Here is a 25014-nt window from a genome sequence, read left to right on the forward strand (position 1 = left end):
CGGAGCGTGCTGCCATGGCGCTGGCCAGGCCCGGGACCCGGGACCTCAGGCCTCCGGCCCCTCTCTTGCTGCTGCCGCTGCTCTGGGCCCCTGCCCTCGCCCTCCTGGCCGGTGAGTTGGGGCACAAGACTTGGGGGGGCCTGGGGCAGAGTCTGTCCCCCAAAGCAGACACCCCAGGCCCTGGGGCTGTCCTCGTGGGCTGGGGCGCAGGCCCGAGTTGTGAGGTGCGAGGGTGCGCTGCTGCGGGCCCCTGGAACTCGTGTGGAGGGAGTGTGTCCTGGGACTTGGGGGCTGTTGCGTGTCGAGGGGGGCTTTGTGAAGGGGACCGTGGGCCGGCGGTGATTCGGATCATGGGGTGGGCTGTGTGATTGGGAGGGGTGTTGCGTACGGAAAGGGAGGGGGCTGGGGCTGGGGAGGCCTGAGTTTGGGGAGCTGCAGGTAGCATGCGCCTCGCCCCAGAGTCTGTTGTGAGTCCCGTGCTGGTTGTGGGTGCAGCTGTGGTGAGTTCAAGTTGTGAGGTGGGATGAGCTGTCCCAGGCGAGCCGGGAGTTGTCTGCGACATTCTGAGTGGGGTGGGCTGTGTCCTAGCGCAGGGTCTGGGGTAGAAGTCGTCGGGGGGGTGAACTGGGTCTTTCCTCTTGACATGGGGGCCCGGGGTGGGGCAGCAGACCCCAGCCCAGTGGAGTAGGGTGGAAAGGGGCAGGAGGGGGAAGAAGACCGCGGAGAGCCAGGCGTCTGCCCGCATCCCCTCCATGTGCATGTTAGCCCTGCCTGCACTGGGGGGCTGGGGTGCTCTGGGGTCCCCAGGGGGTGGCCGGGCACTTGGGAACTTGTGTGTCCACCGCTGTCCACTCCCTGGCGTCCCCAGATTGAGCTGAAGGGCTTTCTGAAGTCAGACCCTGTTCGCCAAGCGGTTTTTGCTTTTGTCCAAGTGGATTCACGTGTGCATGGGGCCTGGAATTCTTCCTGGGGGGTCTAGGGGACGCTTTGTCCTGGTCACTATAGCTACGGGGGCGAGGCCTGGGAAGTCTCCCGCCCCCAGGCCACTGCTGGAGGAGGGAGCCAGCAGGGCGGGTGGCCTGGGTTCCACTGCGGCCCGGGGAGCCCCCACCCCCGCAGACCCCCAGGGGGTGGGGTCAAGTCCCCCCTGGGCCCCTACCTGAGGCCCCCCTCCGGCTTCTCACAGGGCCTGGCTCACAAAGTCTTCGTCTCCCTCTCCTCTTCGCAGGGCCGTGGGGAGGACGAGGACCCCGTTTTGCAGTGGAGGAAACTGAGGCTCAGAGAGGGATGGGGGCTTGTAAGCTGGGCTCTCAAGGCAAATCTGGAGCTCTAGGGGCCTGCTCTCTGCTCTCTGCACACGAGGGGCATGAAATCCTGGTTTGCGGTGTCTGTCCCCTGCCCCACCATGCACACACCTATACATGTGTGTGCACACACAAATCACACAAATGCACACCTGCACACAAAAATCACACATGTGCATGCATGCACACACATACACGCACACCGCACACTGGTGTGGCACACACAAGGGCACACACCACATGAACAGGTGTCCACAGGCACGTGTAGATCGACCACACGTGCACTTGCACACACACACCTAAGTGTACATGCACTGCACCTGCACACACCAACATACGGGTGTTGACACGTGTGCATCCACGCTCCACCGTACGTTCACGTGAACCTTGAGGCAGGGTGATCACAAAGTCGATCGATGCTACAGAAGGGAGCAGACACTGATATACACACACATACCCACACAAGCCTGCTGGGGTTCCCAGGGGATGCCCTTCCCTCTGTGATTTCTGCACAGGGTGCCCCCTCCCTGGGGATCCCAGAAAGCTAGGGTGGGGGCCCTGTGGGCGTGAGCATTTCTGGATGCCAGTACCTAAGGCCTGACTGCCCAGAGGTTAGGGGCTGGGGACTGTGTCACTTGAAAAGCAGTTTCCATCCAGAGGGGATGGGGGTCCTGGAGGCCCTGGGCCCCAGGCCCACTCCTGCCTGGCCCCAAGCTGGGCCCCTCCATCCTGGGCCCGCCCTGCCACAAAGGCCCGCTGGTTGCTAGGAGAGGACCAGGCATCTTGGAGTACAATGGGGCACGATGGGCTCTCTTGTCCCTCCCCCATCCCGCACCCCCGGGGAGCCCGGCTGACAAAGGGGCAGTCCAGTCCCCAAGTCTCGCCTCTCCTCCAACAAGAGCTGGGGAGGGGGCTGCGGGACAGAGGCAGGGATGGAGGGGCAGCCACGCACATGCTCCCCAACGTCGGGATGTGCTGGATAGTCAGTGTCTGCCCCAAGTAAAGATTTGTTGATGAATGAATAGATAATACCATCAGTCACTGTGGCACCACGCTACTGGACTAATATGCTGGAGTTTAATTCTCACAACAGACCTGTGAGGTCGGCTCTGATACCCCCAGTGTACAGAGGAGGAAATTGAGGCCCAGAGAGGGTCAGTAACTTGCACAGAGTCACAGAGCTAGTGCATGGCAGGGCCAGGATTTCACAGCTGACTCTGGTCCCAGCCTTTGTAAAGTCGCATCTCTTCTCTGTGCCTCCGTCAGAAGGGGACAAACCGGGTAACTCTGAGGCCATAACAAGAATTCAATGAGAAAAGGCAGTGCTTCTCCAGCTTAGGTTTCACGGAGAATCCCCAGTTTCAAAGGGAATTAGAGCCGGGAGCCGGGAGCCTGCTACTAGTTAAGAGTGCAAGAGCCAACAGCCGGGATCTCCACCTGCTCTGTCCCACCCTCACTCTGGGAAGCGCCTCTGGGGCTCCAGCGCCCTGAGACCAGGGTTTGGAAACACCGGGAATGCCAGTGCCAGGCACAGGGCAGGCGGTGAATCTGTGACAGCTATTGTTGCCATTACTGTTATCAAAATGATGCCTTTTAACATGAGGGGGTCAACATTTGTAAGAGTATTCCAAACTGTCCTGCCCTGTGGGGGTAACTCGAACCCTTTGCAGAAGGCTCTGAGGCAGCGTTTGTAAACTGCTGTTGTGTCCTACCACACTGTTATGCAGTCCTACCCTTGGGCTCTCATGATATGAGATGAACAGTTTTTTTCCCTTAAGCTAGAAGCTCCCACATCTTATGAGATCTTGGGTCACTTCTTAGAAATATTCGTTTTTTTTTTTTTATAATTTTATTTATTTATTTTTTTCCCCCCAAAGCCCCAGTAGATAGTTGTATGTCATAGCTGCACATCCTTCTAGTTGCTGTATGTGGGACGCGGCCTCAGCATGGCTGGAGAAGCGGTGCGTCTGTGCACGCCGGGGATCCGAACCTGGGCCGCCAGCAGCGGAGCGCGGGCACTTAACCGCTAAGCCATGGGGCTGGCCCAGAAATATTCTCTCCTCCTGCTTTTGTCAAGACAAGGAGCTTCCTGAAATCCACCCTCCACAGACACTTCTCATCAGTTGTTGGCTGTTATCAGCAGGGCGTTACAAGTGCATGTAAAGTAGGAGTTACTACGGACTGCACCGAGTGAGGCCTGAAGCACAGGGGTATTGCTAACAGCCGGTTCTGGATAGACGGAAGATTGCCCGCTCTGCCCAGGCTGACACTGGAACCTCCATTCCTGTGCAAGCCCTTAGAGATGCTTTCCAGGGCCTGGTGAGGCTGGGCTGGGATGCACTGAAATGACAATACATGCGTGGCAACTGAAAGTTTGCAAAGCAGGAATTTCACGTGCGTTGGGAGATGGGGACCTCTCAGAAGTCTGGAGACGATCTGCTTCATAGTTTTGAGGGATGTCCCAGGCAAGTTAGCAACGTCTCTGAGTTAGGAAAACGAAAGTTTTCTTAACAGCACCCACCTCTTCCGGTTTGAATCCAATATAATAACGCATAACAAAAGTAAGATGTGTAGCACAGCCCCGAGCGCATAGTATGCACTCAGTAAACTGTTGCTGGTATGTTGTTATAATCCGTCCTTTCCACGCAGAAAATTCCCTTCCGGGCGGCGGGCTCTGAGCCTTCCCAAGGCAGGGCTGCAGGTCGAAGGCGAGGAGAGGGTATCGGTTAATCCCTCCCCTGCCAGGTCGGCCCAGGCAGCCTGAGAGGTCAGGAGGGATTTGTAAAGATAAGCACAGGCCCCTCGTCGCCCTGGCAACAGGCCACGCCCCTCTGGCTTGGCCCCCGGACGGCCCCTCCTCTGCCCCGCCGCCCTCACCTCTCTGCCTCCCAGCCCTGGGCTGGCCTGGCCTCCTGCGCTGGCTCCTGGAAGACAGAGAACCCGAGGTCAGCGGTTCCCATGCCTCAAGGTGCAAAGGAGTCCCCAGGGAGCATGTTGCAATGCAGGTTCACGGGCCTCACGCCCCACATGGTTCTGAACCTCTAGGTCTGGAGTGGGGCCCAGGAATCCGAATTCTTAATACAGGCCTGGGATGGTTCTGGAAACCCCTGAGAGGAGGCTCTGGAGTGGGGAGACCTGGGTTTGTGTTCCAGCCCTTCACGGGCTGTGGGACTGTGAGGTCGCTTCATCTCTGAGTCTCACTTTCCTCAACTGTGAAAAAGGAATGTCAGCGCTATCCACCTCAAAAGGTAAAGATGAAGATCGAGATTACACAGGACAGATGGCTGTTCCTCACGTGCATGCTTCACGCGCTTCTGCATGCCTCCCAGGACAGGCAGCTCCCTCCCTCTGGCCTGGCTCTCACTGGACGAACTCGTTCCACGCGGCTGGACTCTGTCTCCTGGGGCCCACCTGCTCCCATGGTGATGAAGCATCTTCCCTGGTTCCCCCAGGCACTGTCTCCCCAACTTGATCCCGTCTGCTCCGAAATGGAGGGCTCTGAACTGGGGGCAAAGCTTCTTATTGGGGTGTGTGTTGGGGGGGGGGTGTCCCTTGGGCCACACAGGTGAGGGGAGGTGCCTTGTTGGGATTAAATGAAGGGCCTGCTGGCACAGGACCCAGCAGCCAGGGCCCATGACAGTGGGAGCTATGATTACTGTGCTCCTCCCGAGCACTGGAGGGACCCCGATCATAAGGTCGTAGCTCCTCACTGAGGGCTCCCTGGGTGCCAGGGCTTCACTCCTCACAACACCCCACGAGGTGGGCACTGTTTGAACCCCATAAACTGGGTCTCTCTGGTGCCCAAACCTGTGTCCTTTCCTGAGGGAGCTCTATCCACTCGCACCCCCAACAGACCATCTTCCCACCCCTATCAGAGCATCTTCCCACCCCCAGCAGACCTTCTTCCCACCTCCATCAGAGCATCTTCCCACCCCCAGCAGACCTTCTTCCCACCTCCATCAGAGCATCTTCCCACCCCCAGCAGACCTTCTTCCCACCTCCATCAGAGCATCTTCCCACCCCCAGCAGACCTTCTTCCCACCTCCATCAGAGCATCTTCCCACCCCCACTAGACCTTCTTCCCACCCCCACTAGACCATCTTCCCACCTCCATCAGAGCATCTTCTCACCCCCAGCAGACCTTCTTCCCACCTCCATTAGAACATCTTCCCACCCCCAGCAGACCATCTTCTCACTCCCACCAGACCATCTTCCCATCACCATCAGACCATCTAGCCCTGCAGGACTGGGCTCTAAACTGCTCAGCCACAGCGGTCCTGGGTGGGAAAAAGAAAGACGAGTTGCCCCTAAGCCCCTCAGAGAGGCCCAGATGCCCCCTGCCTTCACCCATATAACCAGGCTTGGGGGAGGGGGTTAGAGATGGATGCCTCAGATGGAGAGAGGAACTGTGGGCAGAGAGGGTCTGTGGGCCCCAGAGCCCTAGAAGGTCATCTTGGCCTGACAGTGATTCAGACCCTCTGCCCTTCTTGCTGCATGCCTGGCCCTGGGTGGGCGCTAGGGCCCTCGGTCTGGGAATCTTGGGAATATGAGCCCATGTTGAGCTGGCCCAGGTGCTGTGGGTGCTCGAGGGTAGGGCTGACAGCTGCGGTCTCTCCCTGGGTCCATCGGTTGGTATCTCTGTCTCCGAGTCCCCCATCCTGCCTGGCCTTCTCTGGGAAGGGTGGGGGGTCGGCCAGTGAACAGCCCTGCCTGGTGGAATGTGGATGACGCCTGAGAGGCTGCTGAACCTTATCTGGGGGTCTTCCCAGGGTAGGGGAGGTGCTGGGCGTGGGCCTGGTTAGTGTCTCAATGACAACCTGGTTGGGGGAGGGGCGCCTCCCAGAGCCCCAGGTGGGTGGTGCCTCCTGCAGGCTGGCGGATCCCCTCCCCCATCTTACTGAGTTCCTACAAGTGGGCACTTGACTGCCTTACCTGAAGCTTTGAATCCTTCCACACTCTATGAGGCAAGTACTGTTACCATCCCTTTCCCGCACTGGGAAACGGAGGCTCAGCAGGAGAACTGACTTGCCCAAGGTCTCATAGCTAGTAACTGTCCGAGCTGGGTTGAAACCCAGGGCTGCTTTACGTCAAAGCATGACCCTGATAAGCTCTCAGGAAGGGAGGGAGGTGGCTTTCTCGGTGGCTGGGCGTCCAAATCAGTAGGTGACCCTCTCACAGAGGGAGCTCGGCGTGGCGGAGGCATCACAGTGGCTGGAGCCAGAAGTTCAGTCACCCGGTCGCAATCCCTGCCCTGTACCCTGTGATGGCGGCCAGGTGGCCGGGCGGGCCACTCAGGCATTCACTGATGGGGGATACAATAAGGGCTAGGGATCCTCTGAGAAGTTCCCAGGCCAGCGGGACAGGCGGGGAGGGAAGGAGGTGTGGGGGAGAGGGGCTGAGCGCTCGGCCCCTGCCTTTGAAGTCCTCCAAGTCCTCCGTCTCCAGTTTCACGCGGGGATAGAGTTACCAGACCCCCAGCGGGAGAGGTGGAGGGCGGAGAGGGAGGAGCCTCGATCCTGGGCCTCCAGGGAGGGAGTGGGCCGAAGACTGGGAGACCCAGAGGAGACCTCCTCCCCGGGTGGGGCTGAAACATGCAGACAGACCTTGAAGGCTGTCCCAGCGCTAACTTGCTGTGTGACCTCAGGCAAGACCTCAAGTCTCTTTCTTGAGCTCCATGTGCCCTCTTGTAAAATGGGCATGACAGCGCCTGCCTCAAGGGGGCGCTGCAGGGGTGCGATGAGGCAGTGGGGCACACAGCCTCCCTCCAACACTAACCCTCACAGGGTTAGCGCGTGTCTGCTCGCTAAGCCTGCCCGGGAGCCAGGCAGAGCATCCCGGGTCCTGTTGTCTGCTATGGAGGCGCTCCAGAAACCATTCCCAGTTCCCGGTGTAGATGTGTGCAGCCTGTTGGGACCTGGCTTGTAGAGCCCCTGGCCCACCCTCCCTTCTCCTGAGTTTGGACAGACCCCTGCTGCTTTGGGGCTGGGGGTCTGGGGTGGGCCTGAGAGTGGGGAGGGGAGTGTCCTGGTAGCCCCTACCCACCCCACCCAGCCAGTTTCCTCTCTCTACAGGAACGGTGCCTCCGGAGACCCTGAGCACCTGTGCCTCAGACCCATGTGCTCCAGGGACCCAGTGCCAGGTGACGGAGAGTGGTGGCTACACCTGTGAGCCCACGGAGCCCCAGGGCTGTGCCACCCAGCCATGCCACCACGGCGCTCTGTGTGTGCCCCAGGGTCCAGATCCTAACGGCTTCCGCTGCTACTGCGTGCCCGGGTTCCAGGGCCCCCGCTGCGAGCTGGACATCGATGAGTGCGCGTCCCGGCCCTGCCACCACGGGGCCACATGCCGCAACCTGGCCGATCGCTACGAGTGCCACTGCCCCCTCGGCTATGCAGGTAATGGCCCTGGCTGTCCCTGGTCTGTAAAGTGGATACCATCAGTGGCTCAAAGTGTAAAATCACAAATTCAGCTTTGACTTGAGCATTGAGAGCGCCCCAAGCACCCTGCCCGCTCTGGATGAGAGTATGAGTGTGTGAGCAGTGGCACAGTGCCCAGCACGTAACAGGCACTGGACAAATGTTGCTTCAGTCCCTTCTAGAGTTCAGTTTGGTACTGGAGGTGGAGACACCCCTCGGGCATCTCTGGTGGGACTGCAGTGCAGACACGCCTGGCTTGGCTTTAATGAGGACACATCCAGACAGTATTTCTAGCATCTACTCACTCAAGACCTGTGTCAGGCTGTAGTGTTGACACTGTTTGGCTCATCTGATGGTTCTGGAATATGAACACCCCTGGGATGGTTCAGCTTGTAATGTGGACCCCTCCCCTCTGGGTAGCCCCCAAAGCTCCAGCAAAGAGACACTGGTGGTCGTGTTCAAATTGGAATGGAGATGCACCCCAGGGACCTCTGCTGTGTCAAGTGGGATAAGGTGTATGACTAGCACTGAGGAAACGCTAGCTCCTCCTCCAGAGTATGGCCCTGTCCCGTCCAGGTTCCAAGGCAAGAGCATCCTGGAGCGACAGCCTGGAAGTGGGGAAGGAGGGCACAGTTGGGGACAGGTCTGGGAGCGAGGCTAGGTCTAGGGCAGTAGAGACACTCCGAGTTCTCCTTCAACCCTGAATTCAGACAATCTCTCTGAGGGCAGGGGGCAGTTTGAGGTCACCTCAGAGCAAGGGGTACAGACTGGGGTGCTGGGTTCCAGGAGAGGGGACTTACAGTGAAGAGAAGGATCTCAATCCCAGATGAAAATGGACTTTGGAAGCAGGTTCCATGTATCTTGCTCATCATCTGAGTCTCGGGGTCTGGATATACCAGCTGTGTGTGTGTGAGTGAGGTCACGTAAAGGGCCTCTGTGTGTCTGCCAGTATCTGCCGGTGTCTGGGCTCCCTGAATGCATTTGTGCAAAATGATGTATGTGAGTGCCAGCAGGTGTGTGTGCGCCCAGATGTGTTGTGCTTGGATGCTTCGGGTAACGCTTTCTGGGTGAGATGTGGATGTGAGTGGGAGCAGTGTCTGCTGTGACTCATTTCTCTCCTCCTCCTTCTGTCCCGAGCCAGGCGGGGGAGTCTGGGATTCCAGGCGGCCCGGGCCTGGCTCCCCCTGGCACAGAGGGTGGGAGTGGGCTGGGGCGGGAGGAGTGAGGGGTCACAGGAAGGAGGGGCCCTGTTTTGTGCTCACTGAGCCGGGAAGGGGGGAAGGTTCCAGCTGGAGCCAGCTGTGCCCCTGGCCCCCCATGACCAATCCCACTTAGGGGCCTGGGGCAGGGCCTCTGGAGTGGACAGTGACATGTGGGCTCCATGATGAGCTCGGGCAGTACATTTCCAACCTCTGAGACTCTCCATCTCCCTTCATGTCTGCAGCCCCCTCTCGGAGGGCTGCCCAACTGTCTCAGTTTTGCCCATGACGGAGGGGGTTCCCAGGACAGGGGACTTTCAGTTTTAAAAGATAGTGCAGGGAAAACCAGCAGGAGTTGGTTACTCTATTGCAGCATCCCGGCACGGGGTATGTCCCTCCTCCCTGGGGCCCCTCCTCACACCCTCTTCATAGCCAGCAGAGTGAGCCTTCTTTTTTTTTTGTGAGGAAGATCAGCCCTGAGCTAACATCCATGCTAATCCTCCTCTTTTTGCTGAGGAAGACTGGCCCTGAGCTAACATCCGTCACCAATCCTCCTCCTTTATCCCCCAAAGCCCCAGCAGATAGTTGTATGTCATATCTTTCTAATTGCTGTATGTGGGACGAGGCCTCAGCATGGCCCGAGAAGTGGGTCGTTAGTGTGCGCCCCGGATCCGAACCCGGGCTGCTAGCAGCGGAGCTCGGGCACTTAACCCCTAAGCCACAGGGCCGGCCCAAGAGTGAGCCTTCTAAAATGTAGATAGGACTATGTAACTCAGCTGCTTAGAGCTTTTAGGATAAGCTCCGATTGTGATCCCGGGTCCCCTGGCACTCCCACCCCTGCCTCACCTCCTCCAGGCTCCCCTTTGCTCCTGACTCTCCCTGCCCCCAGCTGGTCTTCACCAACAGTCTCTCTGGAGAGACCTCCAGTCTCTTTGGAATCCAACTGCTGGCACTGCTCCCATCCTAGACTAGTGAATGCCCCCTCATCCTTCAAAAGGCTCTTCTTCCAAGAAGCCTTCCCTGACTCCCAATTCCCCAGGCCAAGACCCTGGCTCGTGCTTTCACAGGATCCAGTACGTTCCCATTGTTGAGCTTATCAAAATTAAAAACCAGTCGTCATTTATGTAATATTGACCTAATCCTCGTCTCCCGGGCTAGGCCGCTGTGATCTCAAAGGGGCAGGGACGTCTGTCTTGTCTCTACCCCATTACACTGGTGGCGCAAGAAACAACTGCTCTGGATGAATGGACCAACAGATGCTCTCTTCGGATCCTCACGTTCTGCTCCTTGTAACTGTCCGGAGCCGGTTTCAGGTCGGCCTGGCCCGGCCACTTTCGCCCTCCCTCTGGGGGTCCATCTGTGTGTGTGTGTCTCCCGCCCTGTCCAGGCGTGACCTGTGAGGCGGAGGTGGACGAGTGCGCTTCGGCGCCCTGCCTGCACGGGGGCTCGTGCCTGGACGGCGTGGGCTCTTACCGCTGCGTGTGTGCGGCGGGCTACGGGGGCGCCAGCTGCCAGCTGGACCTGGACGAGTGCCAGAGCCAGCCGTGCGCGCACGGGGGCGTGTGTCACGACCTGGTCAACGGGTGAGCGGGCGGCCGGGTGCCCTAAGGCCGGGGGGCTGGGCGGTAGGCCGGGGGACGTGGTGGAGGCAAGTGGGCTGGAGCGTCGGGCGCGCGCTCAGCTCCGGCCGCGCGCCCCGCTCCAGGTTCCGGTGCGACTGCACGGACACGGGCTACGAGGGCGCGCGCTGCGAGCAGGAGGTGCTGGAGTGCGCGTCGGAGCCCTGCGCCCACAACGCCTCCTGCCTCGATGGCCTTGCGAGCTTCCGCTGCCTCTGCTGGCCAGGTGCGTGTGTGCGTGCGCGAGGGCGCGTGCGCGCTCCCCAGGGGCGCAGCCTCGGGTTGGCGGGGCACGGCCTTGTGGGGCGGGGCCGGTGTGCGTCTGTGCGCACGCGCCCTCAGTGGACCAGGCTGAGGGTGTGCGGGTGACTGCAGTTTCTCTGAGCCTCAGTTTCCCGATCTGCAAAATAGGGCCAATCATAGCACCTGCTCCTAGGGTTGTTGCGAGTAGGGTAAAGATGTAATGCCTATGAAGCCTTGGCACAGGGCCTGGCACGTCAGAGTGCTCAGCGGTACCACTAATAATAGTTATATGATGCGGATGAAGGCTGTCATGGTCATTTCCCGCTCCTCCACCGTGTGTCCCTCCCTTACTGTTGGTGACCGTGTTCCGAGCTGTCGTCCCAGCCGTCCCTGGCGGAAGTAGAGGGTGCTGCCAAGTAACCCCATGTGACCCGAGGCCCACATGTGTGTGTCCCCAGGCTACAGCGGCGAGCAGTGCGAGGTTGATGAGGACGAGTGTGCGGCGGACCCCTGCCAGCACGGGGGCCAGTGCCTGCAGCGCTCAGATCCGGCCCTCTACGGGGGCGACCAGGCCACCTTCCCGGGCGCCTTCAGCTTCCGCCACGCTGCCGGCTTCCTGTGCCGCTGCCCCCCGGGCTTTGAGGGTGAGCCCCCTTCCTCCTTTCCTGGGAAGCGGGTCCACCAGCATTCAGACGCATGGGGAGGGATACCGGGGCAGGCTCAAGGGCGGACCCTGCCGTGCATCTTGTGCCATGCTGCGTGAGTCAGCGCCTCTCTCTGGACCTCAGTCTCCCTAGCTGTGAAATGGCCTTCCTGCTCCCGTCTGGCTCTGAGAGTGCAGGTGGGAACCACAGCTGGCTCTCTTGCAGGGGACGACTGTGGCGTGGATGTGGACGAGTGTGCCTCAAGGCCGTGCTTCAATGGAGGCCGCTGCCAGGACCTGCCCAATGGCTTCCAGTGCCACTGTCCAGATGGCTACACAGGTGCCTGGGGTGGGGTGGGCAATCGGACAGGGCAAAATCAGAGTTGGTGGGCCTGGGGTGGGAAGGTTCCTCTGGCTGATGTGTGGAGGTTGGATGGATGGGGGACAAGGAGCTCAGGGAGGAAGTGGGTGCAGTGGCCCAGGTGACAGCTAAGAGGGGCTGAGCTGGGACTTGGGTTCTGGAGGTGGGAGTGCATGGAGGTAACTGGGTTGAGAAACATTTAGGAGGGACACTCTGCAGGTCCTGGGGTTATTCCAGGTGTGAGGAGGGGTTAGGGATGCTGGCTGATGTTCTACCCTGGGTGACATTGGGTGGAGGACGGGGAGTTCAGCCTTGTCCATACTGAATCTGAGTCTCCCCATGGCGGGGAGGCTGGGTGGGGGCTGGTAGTGCAGGGTCTGGGACCCAGGTGGGGGGTCTGGGCTGGAGGCAGAGATTGGGGGTTGGGAGTGTAATCCTGGCAGCTGGGGCCGTGGGTGGCGGAGGCTTTCCAGGAGAATGTGGAGTGATGGGCAGAGAGAACCCTAGACACCTGACATCAAAGGGCTGGGCACAGCCGGGGCCCCTGCTGGGAGGAGGACAGAGGCAGTTCGGCCACGATGGAGGAGGTGAAAGGGGGGCGTTACAGATAGAAAGGTGAGCTTGACTTTTGGGGAGCTGGGGCCTGTTGGGCAGGAGTTGGGGGTGCAGAAGGCCTCTCTCTGCCTTGGGTACAGCGGATGCACAGACACACAGACACCTTTCCACACGGACACTGGTGAACCCAAGGAACTCACACCCTCAGTGACCCTGCCCGCTCTGGAATGTGCGCGTCTCTTCCCCCACACCAGCCCACATTCCTGTTCAGGCGGGCACACCGCCTCCTCCCCCTGGCGGGCTTCCTGGGCACAGGCTCCCCTGCCCAGGGGAAGGACCACCATCACCCCTTCCACCCCACTCACCCAAAGACACGGGGGCTCAGTGTCCCCACGCCAGGTGGCCAACACTCCTGGGGGCCCTGGAAACCCATCTTCTGCCCCCTTGGGCCAAGATCCTGAGTCCTGCCCTGGGAGCAGTGGCCTCGGGGGCGCCTGGCACACAGTGGGCCACCACAGCGCGCCCAGCCTCTGAACAGCATTCTCTGTGCATTTCATCTTCTTCTTACCACAGCCCCATGAGGTAGGGGGTCTAAGTCCCCATTTTACTGAGGAGGTGTCATCGCCTGGGTTCACCAGCGTCAGCGGGAGCCCAGCTCCTCCCCAAGCCGAGCTCAGCTGACGGGTGACAGGGAGGTCAGGGACCGGGAGGGGTGACTCCGGCTGTGGGGCTGGGCTCCTTGCCGCCGTCCACACTCATCCTCCCTTCGGGTTGTGCTGGGCGTGGGGGAGGCCAGTCCCTGGCATTCCTGAGCCAGCTCTGAAGGAGGCTGCCGGGCCAGGCGGGGAGCTCTGCTCCCCAGCCTTGGCGCCCGCCCACCGCTCTCGGCCTGTCTGTGGGAAATGCAATGGGGCTGCGGGCTCTGTGGACCTTCCTTGGGGGCCTGTGGCTCCTGGCAGGTATGCAGGGCTGGGGCCTCGGGCAGGGGGAGGTGGGGCTGGCTGTCCCCGGAAGGAAGCTGTGGTGTTTGTGGGCTGACTGGGGCCAGGATTCAAATCCTGATGGCTTCTCTGGGCCTGCGTTTCTCCAGGTGGGATATGGGAGCAGGGCTGGCTTTGGTTGTTTGTGGAGGCTCTGGTTGAGCTGGGGTTGGGCTGTGGCCTCTTGACCCAAGCTGGGCCCAGAGCAGCTGGTGTGGGAGCTCCTAGGGGGGAGGGGGAGGTGGCCCCTTCACAATCAGCATTGGGGGCCTAGGGCAGAGGGACTCAGGGGTTAGAGCCTAGGGGCTACTTGAGTGCCACAGATGCATACACCCTCCTCCATTGCATCATTCTGTCCGTAAAAGCCCTGCCAGGCTCTTTGCTGGGCACCAAGGACATACTCGGGTCCCTGGAGATCTCAGTTGAGTACTTTCAATACAGGGTCCCGGGGAGCTGTGCCTGGGAGTGGACAAGTTGTGGGGAGTGACACAGTAGCTTGGGATTGGGAGTCAGAGAAATCCTTCTAGGGGACTGGCCCTTTGAATTTGGGCTTTGCAGGATGAAAAGAAGTTTGAAAGGCAGGGTAAGGGAGGATGAGGCATTCCAAACAGAGGGAACAGTATGAGCGCAGCCCCAGACGCAGGACTTGCCAGGAAATGCTTGGAGGAACAGGCAGTTCAAGGTTTGAAGGGAGCCGGGTTGAGACTTGAGCACCTGGTAGGGCCCAGCCCATGCGGGATCTCGAATGCAGGGTGAGTGAGTGGACCTTAAGCAACAGAGGAACTGGGCCAGGTGATGCTTTAGAAGTAGATCTCTGGCTACTTGTGGAGATGGATGTACAGGGGTTTCTGAAGGCATGCGAAGTAGAGCCCCACTAGACTGTGGCCCGGAGAGCTGATGGGGCAGGAGAGGTGGGTGGGAGAAAAGAGGGGATTGGAGGGTGTTTAGGGGATTGAATCCACAGGGCATAGAGACTCACCAGATATGGTAAAGGAAGGGGTAACTTGGATTCCAGCCTCTGAAGTCTTCAGGGGACCATGAGAAATCCTTTGGTAACTGGTTTGGTTGATAGGTACTGAGATCCCCGTCCAAAGAGGCATGGAAATTCTAGGTTGAGACTGTGTTTCTGGCCTTGGGTGCTGAGTCTTGGCCTGGTCTTTCCCGAAGGCCTGACATGTCAGGAAGATGTGGACGAATGCCTGTCGGAGCCCTGCCTCCATGGTGGGACCTGCGATGACACCGTGGCGGGCTACATCTGCTGGTGCCCGGAGGCCTGGGGTGGGCATGACTGTTCTGTGCAGCTCACTGGCTGCCAGAACCACACTTGCCCGCCGGCTGCCACCTGCATCCCCACCTTCGAGTCTGGGGTCCACAGTTACACCTGCCACTGCCCACCTGGTACCCATGGACCTTTCTGTGGCCAGAATACCACCTTCTCCGTGGTGGCTGGGAGCTCTCTGCGGGCCTCAGTGCCAGCTGGTGGCCCCCTAGGGCTGGCACTGAGGTTTCGCACCACGCTACCGGCTGGTGCCTTGGCCACCCGCACTGACACCCAGGACAGCTTGGAGCTCATGCTGGCGGGGGCCACGCTTCAGGCCACACTCTGGAGTCACGGCAACACTGTGCTTGTCCTGAGGCTGCTGGACCTGGCCCTCAATGACGGCCACTGGCACCGAGTGGAGGTGACGCTCCGCCTAGGGGTCCTGGAGCTGCGGCTCTGGCACGAGAGCTGCCCTGCCCGGCTCTGTGTGGCCTCCAGTCCTGTGGCCCCGGCTCCTACAGCTTCCGTGGCCCCGACGCCTGTCGGGCTCCGCTCTGCCCAGCTGGGTGGCGCGGCCTTTGCAGGCTGCCTCCAGGACGTGCACGTGGACGGGCACCTCCTGCTGCCTGAGGATCTCGGCGAGAACATCCTTCTGGGCTGCGAGCGCCGTGAGCAGTGTCAGCCTCCGCCTTGTGCCCACGGAGGGACCTGCGTGGACCTGTGGACTCACTTCCATTGCGACTGTCCCCGGCCTTATAGTGGTCCCACATGCGCTGATGGTGAGAACGAGCCAGGGGGCCCCAGGGCAGAGGCTGTGCCTTCCCCCCAGGTCCAGGGACTCACACCCGCACCCTCTCCCCCGCAGAGGTTCCTGCTGCCACCTTTGGCTTGGGGGGCACCCTGAGCTCTGCCTCCTTCTTGCTCGACCAGCTGCCAGGCCCCAACCTCACTGTGTCCTTCCTCCTGCGCACTCGGGAACCTGCTGGCCTGCTGCTCCAACTTGCCAACGACTCAGCTGCTGGCCTGACCGTGTTCCTGAGCGAGGGCCAGATCTGGGCTGAGGCGCTGGGCAATCCTGCTCTGGTGCTGCCCGGGCGCTGGGATGACGGGCTCCGCCACCTGGTGACGCTCAGCTTCGGCCCTGACCAGCTGCAGGGCTTGGGGCAGCAGGTGCACGTGGGTGGGAGGCTCCTCCCTGCTGACGCCCAGCCCTGGGGTGGGCCCTTCCGAGGCTGCCTCCAGGACCTGCGACTCAATGGCCTCCACCTCCCCTTCTTTCCGCTGCCACTGGGGAACTCAAGCCAGCCGGGTGAGCTGGGCAGCAGGCAGTCCTGGAACCTCACCATGGGCTGCGTCTCCGAGGACACGTGCAGTGTGAGTGCCGGGGAAAAGGGGCCGGTCCTTTTCCCAGGGTCTACCCCGCGTCTCTCGGGGTTAGCGTGTTCTGCTGGCGAGGACAGTGCCAGGAGGGGAAGCGCCTGCCCGGGGCCCCACTGCTGGAGGTGGCAGGGCAGGACTCACAGTCACCTCCTCTCCGGCCCAGCTGCTCTTGCCCTCTGCTGGTCCCGGTACCTCCTCCCCAGTCCTGGTCTGAGACGGACACCCTGACCCAGGCACAGGGCTGCCCAAGCCTTTCTGCAGGAGCTGCTTGGGGGACCGGGACACCCAGGGGTTCGTGAACAGAGCACTAGTCTGGCTCTGAACTCTAGCTCCTCTGTGTACTGGCTGGGTGACTCAGGCAAGTGGCTATGCCTCTCTGAGCCTCAGTTTCCTCATCTGTAGTGGGGAGAGGTGACTTCCTCTCTGTGTGTGAGGAGGTAACCTATCGCTCAGTGAAGAACCGCTGCACTGATGGTTGTGGTGGCTGCTGCTGGCCCCAGGCCTGAGCCAGTGCCTGCCCTGATTCTTCCCGCAGCCTGACCCCTGTCTCAATGGTGGGACTTGCCTAGTCACCTGGAATGACTTCCATTGCACCTGTCCTGCCAATGTCACGGGGCCCACGTGTGCCCAGCAGCTGTGGTGTCCTGGTCAGCCCTGCCTCCCGCCTGCCACCTGCGAGGAGGTCCCGGATGGCTTTGTGTGTGAGTGTGTGCCCTGGGCAGCCCACATACTGGGTGCTGGACACCCAAACTGGGTTAGATCCCACGTCTACCCTCAGGGCTCAGAGACAGTGGACCAGGATGCCAACAGCCCAGCCCAGTGTGGTTGGGCCATTGCATTCAGAGGGGACAGGCTTTCTGGAGGAAGAGAGCATTCACTAGGTTTTCAAGGGTAAATAAGACTCTGATCTGGCATTAGGGAAGGGCATTTCAGGGAGGGACAATAGCATGTGCAAAGGCCCTGAGGTTTATAAGAACTGAAACACAAGTACAGGTATTGGGGTGGAGAGGTTGCCAGGGGCCTTGAATGCTGGGCCAGGCGGAGCAGGACTTTTCCCCAAGGGCAGTGGGGAGCCACGGGAGGGTTTTAAGCAAGAGAAAGATACGATCAGCATTTTTAAAAGATGACTGCATTTTATTAAAATGTGTGATCAGCATTAAAAAAAATGAATTTAAAAAAGATGACTGCAGTGAAGACTGAGCCTCGGTGATAAGACAGGGCAACTTCACTGAGGAGGGGAGGGGGCAAATTTTTCCAGGGGTTTGTATTGCCTGGTCTGTGACCTGGAGAGTAGGATGGCACGGTAGGGTAGGGTCTCCCCAGCAGAGGTCCAGAGCTGGTTCTCGGGAGGTAGGGAAGCGAAGCGGCGGCAGTGGGGGCTGCAGATCCTGGGATTAGATGATAGGCGTGTGTGTGCTCCCACTCTGGATGGCCCGGGGGGAGTGGGGGCAGCGGATGGCGTCACCCGCTGGCTGGGGCCAGGGGTGGGTGCCGGGAGGGCATCCCCGACGCTCCCTCTCCCTGCAGGTGTGGCCGAGGCCACGTTCCGCGAGGGACCCCCGGCCGCATTCAGCGGGCACAACGCGTCGTCGGGGCGCTCGCTCGGCGGCCTCTCGGTCGCCTTCCGCACGCGGGACCGCGAGGCCGGGCTGCTGCGCGCGTCCGCGGGCGTCCCCGCCGCCGTCTGGCTGGCCGTGCGCAACGGCTCGCTGGTGGCCGGCGTGCGCAGCGGCCGCGGCCTGCCCGGGGCAGTGCTGCCCGCGCCCGGGCCGCGCGTGGCCGACGGCGCCTGGCACCGCGTGCGCCTGGCCATGGAGCGCCCGGCGGCCGCCGCGTCACGCTGGCTGCTGTGGCTGGACGGCGCGGCGACGCCCCTGGCGCTGCGCGGCCTGGCCGGGGACCTGGCCTTCCTGCGTGGCCCGGCCGCCGCGCGCGTCCTGCTGGGCGAGAACTTCACGGGCTGCTTGGGCCGCGTGGCGCTCGGCGGCCTCCCGCTGCCCCTGGCGCGCCCCCGGCCCGGCGCGGCCCCCGGCGCCCGGGAGCACTTCCTGGCCTGGCCCGGAGCGCCCGCCCCGCGCCTCGGCTGCCGCGGCGCGCCGGTGTGTGTCCCCTCGCCCTGCCTGCACGGCGGCGCCTGCCGCGACCTCTTCGACGCCTTCGCCTGCGCCTGCAGCCCGGGCTGGGAGGGCCCGCGCTGCGACGCCCGCGCCGACCCGTGTCGCTCGGCGCCCTGCGTCCCCGGCCGCTGCCACGCGCGCCCCGACGGCCGCTTCGAGTGCCGCTGCCCGCCTGGCTTCGCGGGCCCGCGCTGCAGGTGCGCGCGGGGGTGCGGACTGGGCCCCGGGGCGCGGGCGCCGAGAGGCGGACTGGAGAGGAGGACCCCTGGGGCGGTGGTGGGCACAGAAGGCCGAGAGCCTGGCTGCGGATGCACTGGTTCTGTGGGCCAGCCGCCTCTGCGCCCTTATCTGTGAAATGGGAACGACGGTCCCCTAGGGTTGCCAGATATAGTACAGGACACCAGACAAATCTGAGTTTGAGATAAACAACGCTCCCGTCTGGGGGTGTGGGCTGGGGGAGCCCAAGACAGGTCCGGGCAGAACACCTGGAGGCTTTCCTGCCTCCGGCCCACCGCTGATGTTGGCCCCAGTGTCCCGGGAGGGCGGCGGGACAGAGTGATGGTTCCCCTGCTCAGTCTGGCTCGGACTCCCCACCCGCTTTGGGCCCAGCTTGTGGAGAGTCCTGACTCTCCCCTCTCCGCGCAAGGAATGTCACGCCCAAGTGTTCTCTTTAGGGGCCTGCTTCTGCTCTGAGGAGCGTCCTTAGGTTTCAGCTTCTCAGAGGACTCCGCCAGGGGAAAGGTCCCACAGGGGTCTGGGGATTTGTTGTGGGTGGAGCAGCAGTGACTGCCCTCTGTCCTGTCCCTTCCACCTCAGACACCACTTTCATGACGGATAGCATGACGGTCTGTGAGAGGGGAGCTTTAGTTCCACAGATGACAATGCAGGGGCTCAGGTGGCCTGTGATCAGGAGATGGTCCAGGTCGCACGTGTCCTGCCCGCAGCCCAGCCTCTGTGCTTCTCCCCAGGTCTGTCCTGCCAGAGGGGTGCGGCCTGAACTCCACCTGCCTCAGTGGTGGCCCGTGTGAGGGGGGGCCCCGGGGGACCAACTGCAGCTGCCAGCAGGGCTTTGCTGGCCACAGGTGGGTTTGCGGCCAGGGGCCTGGGAGGTGGGCGGGTGAATGTGGAGAGCTGGGCGGAGTGGGCCCCTGCACCCCCTCCAGCCAGGGCAGGTGAAGTGGGGTGTGGATCCTTGCTCTCCTTCCCAGCCCTCACTGTCGTCACCGTGCCAGGCAGTCTGTCTGTTGCTTGAGGTCTTTTCTTCTGGGGCTTCCAGGGCCACCCTGTGTTGGGCAGTCACCTGCGGGAGGTAGTTGCCTGGGGGTATTTCTTGGAGCCCCATTCTCAGCCCACCCGTGTCAGGACCACCTGGGGAGATTGTAAAAGTGCAGGTTCTGGGCGCACCCCAGGCTGATGGAGTCAGTATCCCCGGGCGGCAGCCTTTACACAGGCTCCCCTGTCATGGAGCGACAGTCGTTCTTGGTCATGAATGCCGGGGCGATGGCGGGCGGGGGTGCTGGAGATCACATTCAGCCTCAGTCACCTGGCAGGGCCTAGCCAGGCAGGGACGGTGCGTGCGGACAGTGCGTGGATGAGGTCTGATGGCTGTGGGAGTTGAGGAGCTGGAGCAGCTGGGGCACGGGAGGGAGCAGCTTCCTGAGCCCCGCCCTCCTCCCTGCCTCACAGGTGTCGGATGCCCTGTGAAGCCAACCCCTGCTTGAATGGGGGCACCTGCCGGGCCTCTGGTGGGGTGTATGAATGTCTCTGCAACGCAAGGTTCTCAGGCCAGTTCTGCGAAGTGGTGGTGAGTGCTGCCCGCGGCGTGGAGTCCCTATTTTGGACTTTGGTGAGATGATGATGTTGGGGGGTGTGTACAGCACCCGTGGAGCTGTTACTGCACCAGCTCTGTCGTGGGGTGGGGAGCAGCGGGGGAGGGAGACGCAGGTCCCTTCCACTCCCCCCACGCAGGAGGCGTTGTCACTCTAGGGAGAGCCTGCAGGGCCCCCACCATCCCCATGGGCAGTGACAGTGGGAACAGTTGGGCTCTGCCAAGTCCCATCTGGGACCAGGATTCAGGGCCCACAGGATCCTGGAATTCTGGGATTTAGGTTGGTGAACTGAAGAGCCTGTAACCTCCAGTGGTTTCTGAGTCAGGATTCTAGAGTAGGAAGATTTGAGGAGCCCAGGATTCTGAGCCAGAGCAGGCTCAGCCGCCGTGAAGGCTGCCCCTGGCCCCAGGGAGGCTCAGCTGAGGAGGGGCCCGGATGGATGGGGGCCGGAGGCCGCTTGAGCCTCCCTCCTGCCTCCTCCCCGCAGTGGGCAGTGAGCCCACAGTGGGTGCCAGCGAGGGATGCGGGCAGGGACTGGGGAGGAGCCTGGATCTCCACAGGCTTTTGGCAGCTGGGTCATAAACCCGCACATTCCCTCTGCTTCTGGGGAATGTTTCCTTTCAAGTTGAACTTTTACAGCCTCTGGCTCCGGGCCCCCCAGCCCTCCTCCCAGGGGGAGGAAATGGCTTTACGGCTCCTCCAGAAGTGCTCGGGGTGGAGGCTGGTGAGGGCCCTCTCAGGGCTGGGATGAACTTCTCTACAGCCTTGGGGCCCTTCTCCAAGGCTCGGTGCTGGGACTTGGGACCTAGGTCCCAGTGCACTGAGAGGTCTCATGGGACAGAGGGAGGGCCGGTGAGTCCAAGACCCTGTGGCTCTGGAATCCTGGAATTCTGTGATTCTGGGACTTCAGAATTCCAGGCGTGTGGAATCTTTTCTGGGGGCATCCTGGGAGTCTGTGGAGACACAGAGGAGATTTGGTGGTCCACCTAAAGCCTGGTCTGAGTCTCCCAAAGCGGGCAGGCCCTGGTGGATTCTGAGCTCGCCATCAGCCACGTCAGCCGGCCCTTGCTCCTGCCCGGGCCACCTGGCCGGGGAGCCTCTCCTATGGCTGCCTGAGACGCCTCCCACTGTGGGGATAAGCATCTTCTCCACAGACACTCGAAAACACCAGAGCACTCTGTGGGATGGGGGACGGATCAAGTCCCCATTGCCTCAGATTGGATGAGTTTATTGTGAGGACGGGTAGGCTGAGCAGGGAGGCCAGGTTGCGGGGCTGGGCACTGAGGTCCACCTTGGCCAGCGAAGGAAGGCCTCCCACTGGACTTGGAGAAGGAGGGTGGGGTGGGCATGGGGTGGCGTTGGGGGCAGACGGAGGAGATGCTAGTCTCGGTTTGCCACCCGCTAGTCATGCGTCAGGGAATCTGGGCAAAGCCTGCGTTCTCTCACCTAATACCGACTGTCTGCTGTGCAGACAGTGCTCTGGGCACCGGGATACACTGGGAACAGAATAAACCAGACTCCTGTCCTCACGGGAGCGCAGGACTGTTATCACTCCCGCTCCATCTGATCGTTGTAACGTTATGTGAAACCAAGTGCTTGGCTCATACTAGGTGTTCAGTAAATGTGCTTTCTGTTTTTCTAGCCAGAGCCCCCGGGGTGGTTCAGGAATCCCCTGCAGGGGCTCTGACAGCTGGCTCCTTGGCACCTGCGTGCATCCCCTTGGGGCCAGGTCTCTCACCACCGCCCCGGGAAGCCTGTTCCCAGCTCTGATGTTCTCCGAGCCGGTTCTTGTGCCCCCTTTTCTCCTCCCCGGTCTTAGCCCTCACTGTTGCGTCTCTTGCAGAAGGGCCTGCCGCTGCCGCTGCCGTTCCCGCTGCTGGAGGTGGCCGTGCCTGCAGCTTGCGCCTGCCTTCTCCTCCTTCTCTTGGGCCTCCTCTCAGGGATCCTGGCGGCCAGAAAGCGCCGCCAGTCAGAGGGCACCTACAGCCCGAGCCAGCAGGAGGTGGCCGGGGCCCGGCTGGAGATGGACAGTGTCCTCAAGGTGCCGCCCGAGGAGAGACTCATCTAGGCCTGTGGCTGCTGGCTCCGGCACCCACGAGGTCCGGAACGGTTCCTCCTGGAAGACCCAGGAGGCCGCTTCTAGGAGCCTGCGGGGAAGGCTTGCCCCTTCCCGGCCTTGGGGAGCTGCTGCAGAGCCCGGGATACCCACTGCGGAAGCGACCCCTTGGCTGGCAGCCCCATCGTGGACTGAGGAAAAGGGGGCACTCAGGGAAGCAGAGAGGGGCCGGCGAGGTCGTGGACTTCACCGTTGGACCCGCTTGGTCTTGCCTGCCGTGCAGGGGAGGGGCGTACGTGGGTGTGTTCAGGAGTGTGTGTGTGTGTGTGTGTGTGGATCTGGGGAGTGTTGATCTGCAGATACCAGTGTGAGTGTTCTGGATGGGGCTCATGGGCGTGTCCGAGTCTTTGCTGTGTGTGAGCCTGACGGTCTAGTGGGCGCTGGTGATCCCACAGAGGGGGCAGCTGGGCCATGGGGACCGCCTCACAGCCCTGGGGCAGGGGCAGCCCCAGGTCACTCGTTCTCCAGGAGGCCAGGCCAGGGCTTGCCCAAGGACCAAAGCCCCAGCTCCTGAATCTGCCTCGAGGCAGCTGGAAATCACGGGGAGGCGGTTAGCCAGAGGCTGTGTGGGCTCCTGGCTTCCAGAACAAATGCTCCTTCAGGCTGATCTGTCTCTGCCCTGTGCCGGAGCCAGGCGCGTGCGGAACGCGGGCCACGTCCAGGGCAGACCTGCAGGAGCAGGGGACGGGCTGCCCTGAGCTGTCCACCTTGCCGTGGGGCGTCTGGGCTCCGTGCGGCCTTCCTCCTCTGGGCCGTCACTTGTGGAGTGGGGAAGGCAGCCTGCCTGCCTCACAGGGCTGTCGTGAGGAGCAGCAGCGATGGTAATGGGAAGGAACTCTGGAAGCTGCTAAACTACGGTCCGCTGTGAGGGGCTTCCAGGTCGTCCTTTGAGGTGTCGGGAAGGGTTGTCTCCCCAGCCAGTGTTGAGGGAAAGAGCGGGGAAGGGGTCTCCCTGAGGGGCAGCTAGGTCAGCGGGCGATGAGGATGAAGGAGCAACCCCCTCCCCCCCACTTCTGGTTCTCCAGCTCCACCAGCGCCAGCGCCCTCCTCTCACAGCTGCCTGGTGAGGCCATTCCTTCAACTGCAGACCAGTCCCCTCTCTAATGGCTGTTGGGAGGATCTGGGGAGAGGACTCGTAGGAAGCCCTCTTTGTTTGCTGAGCACCTGTGCTCAGCAAACTCTGGCACCACCTCTTTGTGTTGGGGCTGGTCCTGTAGACAGACAGGTGCAGGGGAAGAATTGCTGCTTTACTTCCAGTCCTTTCCCTGATGATGCCATCACACTGGGCTCTCTGATCCCAGAGGGGCACCCGCATGAGGGCCTGGCCTCTGAGCTTCACAGGGTCCCTTTGTCCCTAACCTGCAGATGTGCCCTTTGGTCCTTCCTGTTTCCCAGGCCAGCACCTCCCGTGCCAAGGCCAGGAGACCCCTTTCCACTTTCAGATTGGAGGTTGACTTACCCAGCTCCCCTCGGGGGTCTCAGCCAGCTTCCAGAGGCACAGGAGTCAAGCCAGGTGGAGCCATGTGGCGAGGGGGGCTGAGACTGGGATAGGAAGGGCCCTAAACACTGCGTTAAGGGGCTTGCTTGGTCCTTATCCCGTAGGAGGTGGGACCACCTTCCCCCCCAACCTTCTCCATGACTCCTGGGGAAGGGGGGAAGCATCTGGTACCAACAGCTTAGCCACAGCTGGTGCCTTGGTTAGTTTATTGTCAGGAATTTGGCAAAACTTTCTTGCAAACTCCTAAGACATTTTATGTGGAACCCCGAAATGTAAAAGCGGGGCTGCTCTTTTTTGGGGAGCCCTATGTTGTCCTCTCTTGTCCTAAAGGTTCTGGGCACCTGGCATTTTCAAGAGCAGCCTGGGGCGGGGAGCATACGGCCAGATGATGGGCGATGGGGGTGACTGGGTGTGTTTAACGCCCCCTCTGGGTGCTTGGTCCAGATCTCCCTTCCCAACACAAACGTCCAACAGGGGTGCAGGTTCCAAAGCTCTGCCCTTGCTAATGAGAGATCTGTGGGGGTGAATTTCTGGGTGTCCCCTCGAACTTGTTCTTTCCTGGAGCCTGGGTGCGCTCAACATCATCGGTGACCCACAGCCCTGCTCCGTGGACCTGGCAGGCCTGTGCACGCCTGTGAGCAGCTCACGCCCCATGCACTGCTGGTGAGGGGCAGAGGCTGGGCTTGGGAGTGGGTCAGGGGTCAAATCCTTTCCTGATCGCTCTGAGCCCCGGCCTCCACCTCTACAGAAGGGGCTGCTGAAGATGACTGAGACCCCCTCCCCCCAGAGCTTCCTCAGGACACAGGGATACCAGCCTTCTCCCCAAGAAGATTTTATTGAATGCACACACAAAATTCATCCTTGGGTTTGCAAATTCAGTCCAGCAAGTGAAGAGACAGCAGTGCTCACGTAAATGTGGAGTGCTCGCCACCAGCCCCCAGCACAGCGAGGGAGACCATGGTGTGGACTCTGTTTTCCTGGGGCCGCCTGGTGCCTCTTGTCTCATACTCTGCCCCCCAGGTGGGCTGCCCCGGCCCTGATGGGGCTTGGGGGTTTGCCCAGGGTGGGTGCATCTGGAATCTGACAAAACACCTGGGTGTCCTAGAGGTGGCCACATGGCCCAGACATGACATGGCTCCCACCCACCACCCCCAGCAGCCAGAGACACTGTGCAGATTTAAAGAGAAGACTTGCCCGAGGGGCTGTGATTGACTTAGGAGGGGGCTGCGTGCTGGGCCAGCAGCTCTTCACACCCCACGTCAGGGCAGACCTTGGGCCAACCCTGCAGGCCTCACTGACCCACAGTGGGGGTGGCCTCCCAGCCCCTCAGACACTGACAAAGCTCCCTGGGGTGATGGGGGCCTCCAGGGACCCCCCCTTGCCCTGTCAGACACCTCTGAGGCTGTGTGTCTGACCATTCACAAATAGGAAATGAGAAATCAGGTCAAAATGCTCACAATTTCCTGCATGTCTCAGATGGTTGTTTTCTTAAA

General features: G+C 61.3%; 1 protein-coding gene across 1 annotated transcript; it reads left to right on the forward strand.

The window, feature by feature from the left end:
• On the forward strand, positions 1-24975 carry CRB2 (crumbs cell polarity complex component 2). Its single transcript, XM_058523999.1, has 13 exons — positions 1-111; positions 7376-7699; positions 10307-10502; positions 10625-10764; positions 11240-11425; positions 11651-11764; positions 14488-15360; positions 15447-15955; positions 16497-16662; positions 17489-18275; positions 19047-19160; positions 19765-19882; positions 21751-24975. The coding sequence occupies exons 1-13, from the start codon at positions 15-17 to the stop codon at positions 21973-21975; spliced, it is 3849 nt and encodes a 1282-aa protein (XP_058379982.1). The 5' UTR covers positions 1-14; the 3' UTR covers positions 21976-24975.
• The last annotated feature ends 39 nt before the right edge of the window (positions 24976-25014 follow it).

This window comes from Diceros bicornis, chromosome 28 (genome assembly GCF_020826845.1).
Source record: "Diceros bicornis minor isolate mBicDic1 chromosome 28, mDicBic1.mat.cur, whole genome shotgun sequence".
NCBI classification, from domain to species: domain Eukaryota; kingdom Metazoa; phylum Chordata; class Mammalia; order Perissodactyla; family Rhinocerotidae; genus Diceros; species Diceros bicornis.